General features: G+C 33.5%; 2 protein-coding genes across 2 annotated transcripts; one reads left to right on the forward strand and one right to left on the reverse strand.

Annotated features, from left to right (window-relative positions):
- Positions 1 to 1,205: 1,205 nt before the first annotated feature.
- LOC131873475 (expansin-B3-like) lies at positions 1,206 to 3,068 on the forward strand. Its single transcript, XM_059216346.1, has 5 exons — positions 1,206 to 1,350; positions 1,737 to 1,849; positions 1,935 to 2,119; positions 2,584 to 2,713; positions 2,844 to 3,068. The coding sequence occupies exons 1-5, from the start codon at positions 1,206 to 1,208 to the stop codon at positions 3,066 to 3,068; spliced, it is 798 nt and encodes a 265-aa protein (XP_059072329.1).
- A 4,425-nt stretch (positions 3,069 to 7,493) lies between these two features.
- Positions 7,494 to 10,356, reverse strand: LOC131873476 (flavonoid 3',5'-hydroxylase-like). The gene is made up of 2 exons (XM_059216347.1): positions 10,071 to 10,356; positions 7,494 to 7,630 (listed from the first exon to the last, which is right to left on the reverse strand). The coding sequence occupies exons 1-2, from the start codon at positions 10,354 to 10,356 to the stop codon at positions 7,494 to 7,496; spliced, it is 423 nt and encodes a 140-aa protein (XP_059072330.1).
- Positions 10,357 to 14,104: the final 3,748 nt, after the last annotated feature.

Here is a 14,104-nt window from a genome sequence, read left to right on the forward strand (position 1 = left end):
CATGGCATATGTCTAAGAAGTACAATAGTCTTTGTAGCTACTAATGTTCAAGTTTACTGTCTATTTATTGAACATTTATTTCAGTTATAAAAAGAAGTGGTGAAAATACATATGTTGTTCTTTTTTGAGGAATCTAAGATAATCTTTAGATTTTAGACCTAAGTCAAACTTTTCCCATATTTTCTCAAAATCTATAATGTAATCTCACAAACATCCATATTTTCTCAAAAACTATATTGTCACCTCGTAGATATTCATATTTTCTCAAAAACTATAATGTCACCTTACAAACAATCGTCATGTGGATCTAAATGAACATATTTGTATCTCAAAGACTAGAAAGAACAATTTTCAAATCAAAGTGGAGCATAACTTACTAGCGAGGAAATAACATCCACTCAAAAAATAATAGTTGCAATGATGTGTTCGTAAAACATAATCTATCACTATAGTCCGAATTATATAAAGATAATAACTAAAGTCTTCATAACTATAAAAACAAGAAAGTCTATTTATCATCTTATAGATCACGAAATTTACTGAACCTAATTAAACGTTTTCCAAAAAAACAATAACATGCGTATAAAATTTTATATTAATTTTAAAAAACAGAAACCAAAATAAACAAAATAATCAATTAAAAAGATTGATCCATTAAATTTTAAACTCTCAATACTATATTTTAACTTCAATAAGAATTTCACCTTATATACACCCAAAATAATAAATAATAAATGACGAATCCCAGTGTTAAACCTTATTATTATTTCTAAAAGAATAACCTAACCTCATATCAAACAGTTTCTTTTTCATTTCACCCAAACCATATCTGCAATGTGACCGAAATACATTCTAGTTTCCTGTTATAAAAAGCAATCAAAACTGAATGAATTCGATACACCATACATTGTTTTCTCATGTGCACCGAAATACATTCTAGTTTCCTGTTATAAAAAGCAATCAAAACTGAATGAATTCGATACACCATACATTGTTTTCTTATGTTGTCGTCCAACCAGTGGAAAAGAATCAGGAGATGATCTTCTTTATCTCAGATTTAAACATGACCAATTTAGTTAGTCACCCAAAAATAAATCTCCAACTCTAAGTTTAGCCCACCCAATAAACGAGAACAAATATATATATATATATAACACCATCTTCCCATCTGATAGATACTATGTACTCAATTTCCTTACTGCAAAATGATTACAAGACGGGTTTTGTTGTTAGGACTAACCATTTTAGTAATATATACAACAGTAAGTTTGGCCGGCAGCAAGGATGAACAAGGATGGCAACCTGCTACGGCTACCTGGTATGGCCCTCCAGAAGGAGATGGAAGCACAGGTACTCTATTCTAATTTCTTACTATTATAATCTGGGTAAAATTAGGAAGCTTTACAGTTCCGTCAAATATTTCAACAATCAACTATCTAGAAAAGCTCCAAACAAATTATGATTTACGTTCTTTTTTCTTGCTTGGAGGATTTTATATCATTCAGAGTTCTTTTGCGCTCTAATATGGAACACGAGCTTATGATGTTATTACGCCTCTCCCCGTATTTATAAAATTATAAAACTGTAATTTTAATTAATATAAGTGTAGTTGCCTATACTACTAACTGTATATAGTTTCGAGTCATGATATCCAAGTAAATGCATTGTATGATTAGTTAGTAGATGGTGCTATGTCAAACATATGTTACATTATTTTGAGCCAATGTGCTATGTAGGTGGTGCATGTGGATTTGGTGATCTTGTGGATAAGGTACCATATAAAACGAAAGTGAGCGCAGGAAATCTCCCCGTGTGGAAAAATGGAAAAGGTTGTGGATCATGCTACAAGGTCTGTTCACACATGATCTCTCTCTCTCGTAATTCAGACATGCTCTTTTGATTTCATAATCTGTAACTTAGTATAAATAATGCAGGTAAAATGTAGCGAGGACATATGCTCGGGAGAGGCAGTGCCATTGATAATAACGGATGAATGCCCAGGGTGCTCCACAGATCAAGTGTGGTTTGATCTCAGCGGATCAGCCTTTGGTCGTATGGCCGTGCCCGGCCAGGCTGACGCCCTTCGTAATAAGGGAAAGATCAAAGTGCTTTACGAAAGGTAGTACAAAGACTTTTGTAAAGGGCAGGGATTTTTTGTTTTATTCATTTTTTAAAAAATTAGTCTTTTAGTCGAAGAGATTTCAACCTATCATGTTTTAATATGAATAATGAAACAATTTTTAGTAGAAGAGATTTCAACCTATGACTCATGATCTATTATGAAAAACTAAAAGACTCTTAGAAAAAGAGATTTCAACCTATGACTATGAAGAACTAAACTATTCTTAATTGAAGAAATTTCAACCTATTATTCATGATCTAATATGAAAAACTAATTGATTCTTTAAATTTGATATAAAATCTTTAAAAATAAATAACAATTCTTTACAAAAAGATTTCAACCTGGCATGATTGATTTTACGTTGTCAATTCAAACTTATTTCCTAGATCTATAATCAATACTTTTCTTTTCTATCCAAGCATATACATTCTTGTTAACAAGAGGAAAATGTATTATTACAGGACAAAATGCATGTATCCAGGGTGGAACTTGGCTTTCAGGGTAAACGAGGGATCCAGTGAGTATTATTTCTCCGTACTCATTATGTACGAAGGGGGTGATGGAGATGTGGCAAGCGTCAAACTAAAACAGGTTCACTTTTCATCTCATTTTGTATCTGTTGTGTTTGACATAACCTTGAGTGTATTTCATGGTGTTAGCAATATTGCTTTGATTGTATTATAATTTGAAATTGGATTTGTACATTTGTAATGAAATTCAGGCTGGATCAAGCACTTGGACGGAAATGCAGCAGTCATGGGGAGCAATATGGTCCTTAACTGGAGTTGGTCCACTCAAGGCGCCATTCTCTTTATCTTTAACATCACTCTCAACCGCAAAAACAGTGACTGCAATGGATGTCATACCCAGCAGTTGGTACCCAACTGCCACTTACACATCATCCCTCCAACTCTTTTACTTCACTTCTAATGAGACTTCATTTTGAGGCTTAATCCATGTGCCTCATCTTTGGAATACTAATAGTACATATATACAAATGATAGAAACCAAACAAATACAAATCTGCCCATTACTTTTGGCAATCAATACAAATACATATACAAATGATAGAAACCAAAGAAATACAACTCTGCCCATTACTTTTGGCAATCAATAAAATCAATAATACGATTCAAGCTTTGGTTATAAGATTGTGTCTTGGAGTATATTTATATTCTGTATTATTAATAATTAGTCTATGTGCAAATCAAAAAATATCTGAATGTTGTTCAAGATGATTCTAATTTAAATAAATGGAAACCTAGGAATGTTATATTAAACATTAATTAACAGGTGAAAAATTTATGAACGTTATTTTGGTTTTATATAATATATCATAATTATCAACTATAAGTGGGTCATTTATAAAATTCTGTGCTCATTTAAACAAGTATTATTATCATAGTGAAAAATACTATCCTTATGTGTACAACTATTGGGATGGCAATCTATATGCATTGGAATACTTCGTATTAATAGTTTATCCAATCACAAATATAAAAGGTGACCACAATAAATACCTTGTGTTTTCCCATGAGATATGAAGGGTTGTCAAAAAAATTTGCGATCATTGAAATTTGAATATCAAGTGTATTACAAATAATAATGTGTTAATTTTAAATCAAAATTTTTTTTGCATTCAATGATTGGTCCATTTATGTTGGATATAAGAGTTAGAGATAACGTGATTTATGGTTACCAATAGGCATTGGGATCATTTAGGTTTCATATAAGTTATATTTTAAATAAGAATACGATATTATTCTAACAACAAAAGATGTGTGTTTTTTCAACTACTACTTGGATACCAAATGAATCTTAAAAGTCAATTTTATGGCACTTCTCACTAGATGTGATGATACGGCAAGTTGCATGATGATTCACACCTTCGAACCTCTGTTGGAGATAGATAAAAGGTCAGTTCACATTACTAAAACAAATGAAGGTCCTACAATATACCATGAAACTGTTGCATACTTGTAAAGTTAGCTTGCACAAATACTAGTCCCCCCCCCCCCCCCCCCCCCCCGGCCACCTCCCAACCAAGAAAAAATACTCCAAATTGCATTTCAACAAGAACCCAATCTACTCTACATTTTTTTTAAGAATTCATATTTCTTCTTCTAGATGGAGGTGACGAATGTCTTTTGTAATTAATATACCATGAAATAGATAAAAAAAAAGGCGGGAATAATGTACCATAAATCATTGTAAAGAAAACTAGAGCTATATATAATTAGTGAAAGGAAATAGTCAAGCCTCCAGTTAAATAATCAAAATAGAAAAGATGATGGGTTGGTGGAAATAAATGTTAACATGTGGATAAAAGCATATAACTAAGATGACCATTGATTGCTAATTATTCTTGTTGATATGAGTTGAATCTAAATAATTGTATCATACTATGTCCTTGAAGTGTGTTTTGATAATGATGTCACTTGATTGCTTGTATCTAGAGATCTTGAAAGTTTACTATGTTTGATATGAGAATCATTCATGATTGATGTAACTTTAAACAATCAGGAGTTTGTCTACTTTATAAATGTGTGTTCCATGATCTCACGATATAATGATACATGTAGCACTTAATTCATGTCTTTAAATGCATAGCCATAGATGCATGAAATCAAAATTTTGGCAAAAACGTTGATAAGTAATTACGAGATCTTTGAAATTTTGGCCTTGGAATGAGGGAGTTTAAGTTTAAGAATGCGGGCACAAGAATAGATTGGAAATATTGTCTGGATGATCATTGATAATATTGTCATGTGATCATTCCCAAGATGATTGGTCCATATAAGTGGCAAATTGTGTGGGTCGTTGAGTGCACCAAACTAGTCAAATCATTTGTTAGCGTCATGCATCCAAGATATCAAGCCAAAGTGGTGTAAGACTAGATTAGGAAAGTGTTAGGTTATGCACTTCTCTACATTACATTTTACCCTCGCTTTGATATATGTATAAAACTAGCCATGCACTCATGCCAAAGTCGTCATACATGGACATAAAACAATAAACTATAGTAAAAAATATGTCTTGTTTTATGAATTCAAGTGAAATTGGGCTACTTAAGTAAATATGTGTATCACCGATAAAATTTAAGTTTAGATTAAAAAAGAATCTATATTATAATGTGTCTTCCTTAATCTATGTGAACCTTAAATAAATGCACATAAAGTATCAAGAGGGGATGAAATAAGGACTAAAAAGGTGTATTATCATGTAAATTTGATATGGCATGACAATTAAATAATAATAAGTAAACTTGCATTTATTATAAACCGCATACTTAAAATATACTAGCATGCATAATTGATGAAAATCTTGGAATATTTCACATTGTCCATAAGAACAGAAAAAATGAGTATGTAAAAATGAGTAGCAAAAATGAGTATGTCAAAATGAGCAACAAAAATGAGCATGTAAAACCTACAAAAAGGAATGATAGATCTTTCTCCCAAGTGGCAAATATCAAGTGAAAGCATGTAGCATAGATTAGCATAGAATTTGATAGTGACAAAAGTGTACTTGAACCAATAATAAATATTTATGGGGTCAAAACGATGTGTGTGCCTCCAATGAGAGTATCATTTAACATATGATTATCATACATGTGGCGATACCAGTGAACCAATCTATCATGAATTACATTTATCTATAAAAGAATTTGCATAGAAATTCATTACCTTGGATGTTGTCACCTGCATTTCAAGTTTTTGTTTTCGAGGTGTCCCAACAAAAATTTTGAACATTGTTATGGGAATGAACATGAGCATGAGAATGTATAGAGATATAGAAATATTTGTGTCATATTTATTCTTGTGGCATAATTTTATTTATAAATCAATTTATGCTCAAACTTTAGCTCAACCATTATACTATCATATATATTGTTCTATTTATCCTTACTTGCATGTATCTCTTTCCTTTATTGTCATATTTTTTACTTGTCTTTTAGGATAGCTGGCATTAAATTTGTTTTCCTGTGTCAGTCATGTGTCTTTGCATTCCTCATAAAGTGTTATAGGGTACATGAGAGGAAAAGTATTTAATATTTATATCATATGACAAATTGTAATTGCATATTTAAGAGGTGAACATGTGTCGTTGATGGAGATAATGTTGGTGTAATTAATTATTCATGTTGGATATTATTACACCTTACTTAAGTTTACTTAGGTACATGAATTTCATAGTCGTTTGGGTATGAGACACTTGGGTGTTTGTGCCACATTGGGATAGTGTGTGTAGGAGAATTTCCACCTTTTCTGGTCTTATCTTGTTGTTACATTCCACCTTCGCTAGGTGATCCACCTCATGTGGAATATTATATTGTTTCTCCTACCTACCACACCTATTTCCTACCTACCCTTGCTTCTCATTGAGACACATTTCATGTTTGTGTGCTCACTTATCCATATAGCCTTGCCTATATAAGTAGGCTCATATTTATTGTATGTAACGATTGATGATCCAATTGATCAGTATTTTCATCTTGATAGAATAAAGTTTATTCATATCATCTATTTTGTTTCTATTTTGTACTTTTCATTGAGCTCTGGATCTTGGCAAAATGTCACATCGTATACGAGCCTATGGAGTGTCATTGATTTGTCTTGCAGAGGCATTTTTGGAGGCTTCAATTTTTGGATCTGGGGAAGTTCTATTTATGGGTGCGTAGTACAACGATTTGGACATCACGCTTGAGTCCGAAAGGCCGTTTCCATGAATTTTGACTATAAAGTCGCTCTATTTTGGTGAGGGAAAAAATTTCGCCAATTTTGCTATATTTGTGCAGATGTTGCAAAAAATATTATTCTTTTTTTAATTTCTACGATTTTTATTTTCAAATCTATTATTTTGAGTTGCCAATTTTTTTTTTAAAAAGGGGGGTATTGTAAGAATTTTATTTTTTATTGTAAAAATAATAATAATAAATCATTTACCCCCCACCTCCCGACCATCGTACTGCGCACCTTATTGTTTGCAGGTTACGGGCCCTGCCACCCGTACTACTCCCGACGTCTATCCGCCTTGCTCGGCCCGACCACACCAGACTGTTGTCTGTTGCATCTTCCGGTCTTCCCTTCCGCCCGACCTCTGTCTACAGGTACTCCTTGCGCTTGTGCATTCTTCGTTGCCGACGACTCCCATCTGTGTGTGTTGCTCGTGCACCCGCCGGTTCAACTATTTGCTTCTCGGCTGCCCGTGGTGTCGTTCCATTCTCCGGCCCCGCCACCGGGACCTCCCGACAACTTGCACCAGCTCCCGGCTTATGGCCATCTCTGGCCATCCACGTGGCCCCCGCTGCACTTACTCCAGCCACCCACATGGCTCCCTCAAATGCCACTCCAGCACCTCCTCTTAGCCTCTACTGTTGTACACCTTCGGCTTCCGATTCCCCAGCCAGGAGCTCCTCCGGCACCCTTTTAACTTGGCGGGCCCACGTCCGCCATGTGGCAGGTGGCCATTGGCTCACCGACAAAACATCATGACATACAGTGCCACCTGTGCGACTCATCATTAGATTGTCTATACGGTCATCACAGGGGAAGCGACTGCTATTCTGATGGTCATACGGACATCAATTTAAATCTAATGATTTTCTAACGTCAGTGGTATTTTTGAAAAAAATTTACCCCCCTCTCATTGAGCTTTTCATTTTTGCAGTCTGACTTCCAATGGCCATATCTTGCTCATTTTTGCTCATTTTTTGGTGTAATTTTTTTTTGATGGGCTATGATTTCGTGCTCTTCACAGTGGTGGAGTGATTTTCTATTTTTTATCGACACATTTTTCATAATTTGCAGATTTTCATGACTGTACCTATCTAATCCTCGATTTTGCAACTTCAGAGGCTTCATTTGCAGTCATACAAACTCCCTTTCAGGTGCCATTTTTTTTTTAAGTACATAATTTTTCATCTACTTTCATAATATTCCATTATTTTGTAGTGATTTTGAGTAGAAATTGTACTTTCATTATTTGGTCATTTTTGGCCTATTTGGTACTTGTATTTTGCTTGGATCTCAGTTTAGCTCACTTGCACTATTTGTTGAAATCTCTCATAGCCTATTTGAGGCAAGTGTCCCATTGTATACGCATTGAGTATAAAGTGCCAAATCATCATTTTGGGGGGATTTCTTGATTGAGGGAATTTTTTTGGTTTCTTGTGTGATTGTTCCTCTCTCTATATCCTTTTTTATTTATTTCGGTGCTATGGGTTCTCCCAAATTTCCACTTTTAACTCCTCATAATTATGCATCATGGAAGATAAAGGCATGGAGTAAACTGATTGAAAAAAGACTCATTCATTATGTAAATGGAACTATTACAACACCACCTAATCCTCAGGCCGATCCCAATGCTCAGATTGAATGGCTCGCTAAGAATTTTATGGCACTTGGAACTCTTATAAAGTATGTATTTGATGACCTCATTTTTCACATTGATAAGTGTACTACAATTAAGGAGGCTTGGAATATTTATGAGAAATTTTATGGTCAAGTTGATGAGATTGAGGGCTACAAGCTTGATAGCTAGCTCACAACTTTGGATCCTAAGGATTTTTATAAAATCCAAGATTATGTCACAAAAGAAATTGAGCTAAGAGAAAACCTAAAGGATTGTGGCATTGACAAAAAGGATGCTCAATTGGTTTACAATTTGTTGGACAAGCTTCTATCAGAGTATGCAGCCTTTGTATCTAGCTTTCACACCCATAGGTTAGCTCAAGTTTCCTCATACACTTCTCCCTCATTTGATGCATTCACGGAGATGTTGATCCTAGAGAAATCTAAGTTATCTGTCATGCACCTCCACTTCTTAAGTTCAACTAACACTCACTTCTAGTCTTCAAATTAACCAGATCTAGTTCACTGAATTTAGTTCACTAAACCAAGCAGTTTGTTAACTCTTATTTTTAGTATTCAATTCCTCTAATCAATTATTGACCATTGATGCTCACATCTATCTCAACCGATCTCCATCTTTGATCGATATCAAAAAAATCTATAAATTCAATATTTAACCATCCTCATTCTCTAAACCATAATCTTTGAGCTTTCATGTGATCATACTGCGAATTGTGCGTGTCCAAAATTCTAAGAGAAATGTATCATTCATTTAAAGTAAGTTTCAAAGCACAATGTAGATAAGTAAGGTAATTGTATGAAGATAATTTTGATGTTTTCTTTATTGATTCATGCATTTTTTTTACATGCTTCATTGGAAGATTATAATTGTTTGTGAGTTAGAGGGTTTTGTGGTTGGATCTATTGATAGCTCACTTAATTTTATTTTTTATCAATAGTATCTATGTACACTTTACAGAATCTATTTGTCATGTCTATGAGCAACAAGAATAAAAGTGAGACTAAACAAGCACTAAAATCTTAATCTACACATTCCCCATGTTAGAAATATTGCAATTTATTTATAAATAGTCTATTCATGTGAATACCAACATGAAATTAACACTAGCTTTTTTGCATAATTGTACTAGATATCACAACTTTCCACACTAAAAACAATAATGAAAAACCAACAACCACAACTTAAAATTCCACATTATATAATCCTTTCAAGATTTAAACTCAAATCTTGACAATAAGAATCCAACACTTCAACCAATTGAAATCAACCTCTGAAACATTGTTAACCACTGTAAAATTAAACTACCACTTCATTAATACATATGATATTTTGGATCATTTATATCCCAAATACCCTTATACCTAAAATGCACATTCTACAATTTAAATTATATAGACCCAACACACAAATCCACAAACAAATTGGATCATATAAACCCAGCACACAGTTCCCCACAAAAAAATGAATCATGACTGGTAAAGTTGGAGAGGAAGGTGAGGTTTAATGATAGCCTCTAATGGAATTTCCTTGGGCATTGTAAGTCACAATCCCTCTCTCATGTCAATTGTAGTACCTCTTGGAACACTCCACTCAAAGCTATGAAGCAAGCATGCCAATGCATAGGAAACCAAAGTCAATCCAAGATTCAATCCTGGACACAGTCTCCTCCTTGACCCAAATGGAAGCAATTCAAAGTCTTTCCCTCTTAAATCAATTTTTGTCTGACTCTTCAAAACCCGTCCAGGATCAAACTCTGTGGGCCTCTCCCACACTGTAGGGTCCCTATGAATTGCCCAAACATTCAACAATAGCCGTGTTCCTGTGGGGTCATGAAACCCTCCCACATTGCATGCCTCCATATATTCATGGGGAATCTAAAGTGGCTCTGCTGGACAGAGCCTAAATGTTTCCTTTATAATTACTGGCAAATTAGTTAGCTTGTGTAGTTCTGATTCATCTATTAATCGATCTCGTCCAATATGTGTGTCGAGCTCTTCTTGGGCTTTTCTCAAAATGTATGGGTGCTGCAATAGAGCTGATAGTTCCCATTCAATGGTTGTTGAGGATGTGTCAGTACCTATTGTTATCATGGCCTATCCTCAAAAAAAAAAACCAAAAAGATTACTTTCTTTTTTTTATTTAGAGCTTATATCAAAGATAATTTAATTTAAACAACACAATTTAAAATTCTGACTTGTTTAGATGGCTCATTTTCAATCGTACAATTAAGTGAATCTTATCACAAAAGTGATGGCTCATTTTAAATTGTACTATTAAGTGAATCTTATTAGAAAAGTGACAATTCACATCAGCTCATACTTCACATATATATGTGTCATTAATAGAAGATGAGACCATTTCCTTGTAAATGTGCATTACATAATGATATTAAACACAATTACACTCAAAACATCAAAATCTGCCAGTTCCGACCCTAACCTTCTAAATATCCATTATATAATGATATTAAACACAATTACACTCAAAACATCAAAAGTTGTCAATTCTGACCCTAAGTTCAAAGTTGCATAAACACAATGTCGCAAGTTTGAAATCGTCAACTTTAACCATCTGGGGGAAGCCTTCTTCCAACATTCGAGGTACCTACTAACATGCTATAAAATGCCATAAAAGACGGTTAAAAATTTTAATCATAAGACTTGGCTTAAGAGCTTGGATAGAATATAAGCCAAAGTTGTGGATTTCCTCAAATTCATTTCTAGCATTAATCTAATGAGAATATTAGACCAAGTCAAATAGTAGACACCACATAAATACAAAAAATATGCGCACCTGATCTTGTTCCTCTCCTCGGAGTTGAAATTATTAAGGTTCAATATGATCTTAAACAGACCTAGAGCATTCAGTTGTTTCAAAAAAGAGAGTAAAACCTTAATTAGACATTTGATTCAGTAGTTTCTCAAGGAAATCTTTAACGCAACTGCCCAATTGGTCTTAATTAACCACCTTAAAAACTCAAAAAAAACAAAACTAATTAAACATGAAGCAATGATCAATTCTTGACTTAGTAAAAATACGCGAACGACATGCCATGTTTATCTATCTTCTTCCTTCTTACGAATATTGCCAGAGATTTATAAGCAATAATGAGCTTAAATTGGTTATGCTACTCAATAAAAGGTAGTTAAACAATAGAAAATAGGAAAATGAGGACTTCATTACAAGCCTCCTCGTTTTAGTGGATCCAAACAAAATGCTTCCAAGGCTCTTTTCTGACACAAAGATTTTGTCTATCAATAAACCTGAGTTTCTTGCACAATAGTTAACAATAATTAGCATTCACTGAAAACACTAAAAATCTTGAAGCAATTATGATTGGAAAAATGGAATAAAAGAGCACGTTAGACAGGAAAATGTTTTAAATAAATTTACAGATCGAGGTCAGCTAATACAAATGAATAAAAGGAATTTTGCAGCTTGTGTCTTCCTCGATACACATGAGATAAGATGCATGAAAATAAAGATCATTAGAGATAGATTTGTAGCCTTAATCGTTCCACCATAGTTTCTTGCACCAAGATACCCTTCACTGTATTTAGTGGTACTTCTGTTACTTTTGAAAACTGAACGATTCTCCAGCTTTTCTCGACAATTTTAAAAATAACAAACCTTTAAAATTTTCCAAGGCATAACAGGGGATATTCATTGGCTGAACAAAAAATAGAAAATGTTCCAAACAATTATGTACCAAGTTCTTAAAATAAACTATATATTGGCTAAACCAAAACAGACTCATCCTTAAATATCCCCATGTAGGGATTTTTGCCTGGTTTATTTTGCTGGTTGTTTTACACGCCCACTACAAATCTGTGTCTATTTTTAAGTTTTCTGGATAATGGTTGCATATATATTCTGTTTTTTAATTAAACATGTGTTTAGTTCTTGCCTCTGTTGTTCGTATAAATGGTTTACTTTCATGTACAATTTTACAGTACAGGTTTTGATTCACTAGGTGATTGCTAAATCATGGATTTGGGATTTAAGTTACTTTGGTGAATTTAACAAATTCATTGTATGATGTCTATTTTGAACTTTTGATAGATCAATAGAATTTAAAATGAAATGGTGTACGCTAACAGGTTTGTTTAATTTCATTATGGGACTATTTTCTCTTCAATATTTTTTTACATAATATTATAAAAGCAAATTTTTTGGTGGCACTTCTGAATGAAAGAAGCATATGTTAATGAAGTTTCTGATTTGTTTTTCTTCTTTTCCTATATTGCACAATAGTTCATAGAAAAGATTTATAATATCTTATCCAAAGGCAACATGAAAATTTATCAAATGAGTTAAAGGGAATCGAATCAAGCTACTACCAAAATAACAATGATCCTTCAAAAGACTAAAGTAAGGGCATATACTGAAAAATGCTATTCAACAGTCACACAGATCATTATAAGAGAGAATTTTTTCTTAAACCAACATTAATTGGATCTTTAAAACTATTTTAATTTGAAACCATAGCAGTAATTTTTTTTTGTATCCAAACACAAATGTTCAACTAATGGTAACCCAAACTTATGGTCAATAAATTTCTTCTCAAATGTGTACTTAATATTCTCACCTATTTGATCTTAGTAGGTCCATTCGAAAATTTCATCACCACTCATATTTAGTACCTTCAGGGGAAGCAAGATATCTGCGGCTATTACATTTGTCTTCACAAGAATTAAAATCTAATTAGCGCTCAACTTGTAAGCATGTCCATAAGGATAAATTATTGTTCAATTATTTAAGTAAGATTAGACGGGCCAAGGATTAACAACTCTAAGAATGGGTTTGGTACCATATGTTGTCTCGCTTTGGTACCTTTGTTTGATGTTATAAGATCAACCAAGGAAACTAATGTCGTTGGATTTTATTGGTAACAATGAATCATAAACCAGGTCGCATGCCCAAAAATAGGTTTAGATAATCCGATAGGGTGGGGTGGGAAAGTAGACAATAAGACAAAGAATGAGGACAAAGAGAAGGAAAAAATAATGTCCATGAAAGGACACTTACTTCTTTAACCACACACCCCCACTACTACACATAATCTTACGATGCTTGTAAAGAACAGAGAAAAAAAAAATATAAAGCAATTGAAAAACAGAGTAAGAATTGTATGCCTTTCATTTTCATAGTAACCATTGTTGTGAAATTACACTTCACCGATTTTACATTTTTTACAACCAATAATGTCATGTTTATCCTGTAGACGTCTAAAAATGGTCAATGCTTGCGGAATCATACTTTAACATTTGCGCATTGCCTTATTTTAGGTTTTTGCGTCACATTAACATTTTCTCCTATGTCACGCACTTGGTCTTTATCATTTGCGAGCATCGAATCCTTCTTCTGCATTTTTCATTTATCTCGCTCTCGAATTTGGTCTTGTCGATAACAATATTTATCATGATTTTGGTCGGTCTTATCTTGTCGCATCAATGTGCGTGTTCATTTGTCATTATTTTGGACATCGTCAATCCTAATTAGGGTTTTGGTCCTCTTATCAATCTTGTCGTCATGCGATCAATTTGTCATCGATTCTTGTCTTTTGATCAATTTGTCATCAATCTTGTCGTCTTGTGATCTATTTTG

This window comes from Cryptomeria japonica, unplaced genomic scaffold (genome assembly GCF_030272615.1).
Source record: "Cryptomeria japonica unplaced genomic scaffold, Sugi_1.0 HiC_scaffold_1819, whole genome shotgun sequence".
NCBI classification, from domain to species: domain Eukaryota; kingdom Viridiplantae; phylum Streptophyta; class Pinopsida; order Cupressales; family Cupressaceae; genus Cryptomeria; species Cryptomeria japonica.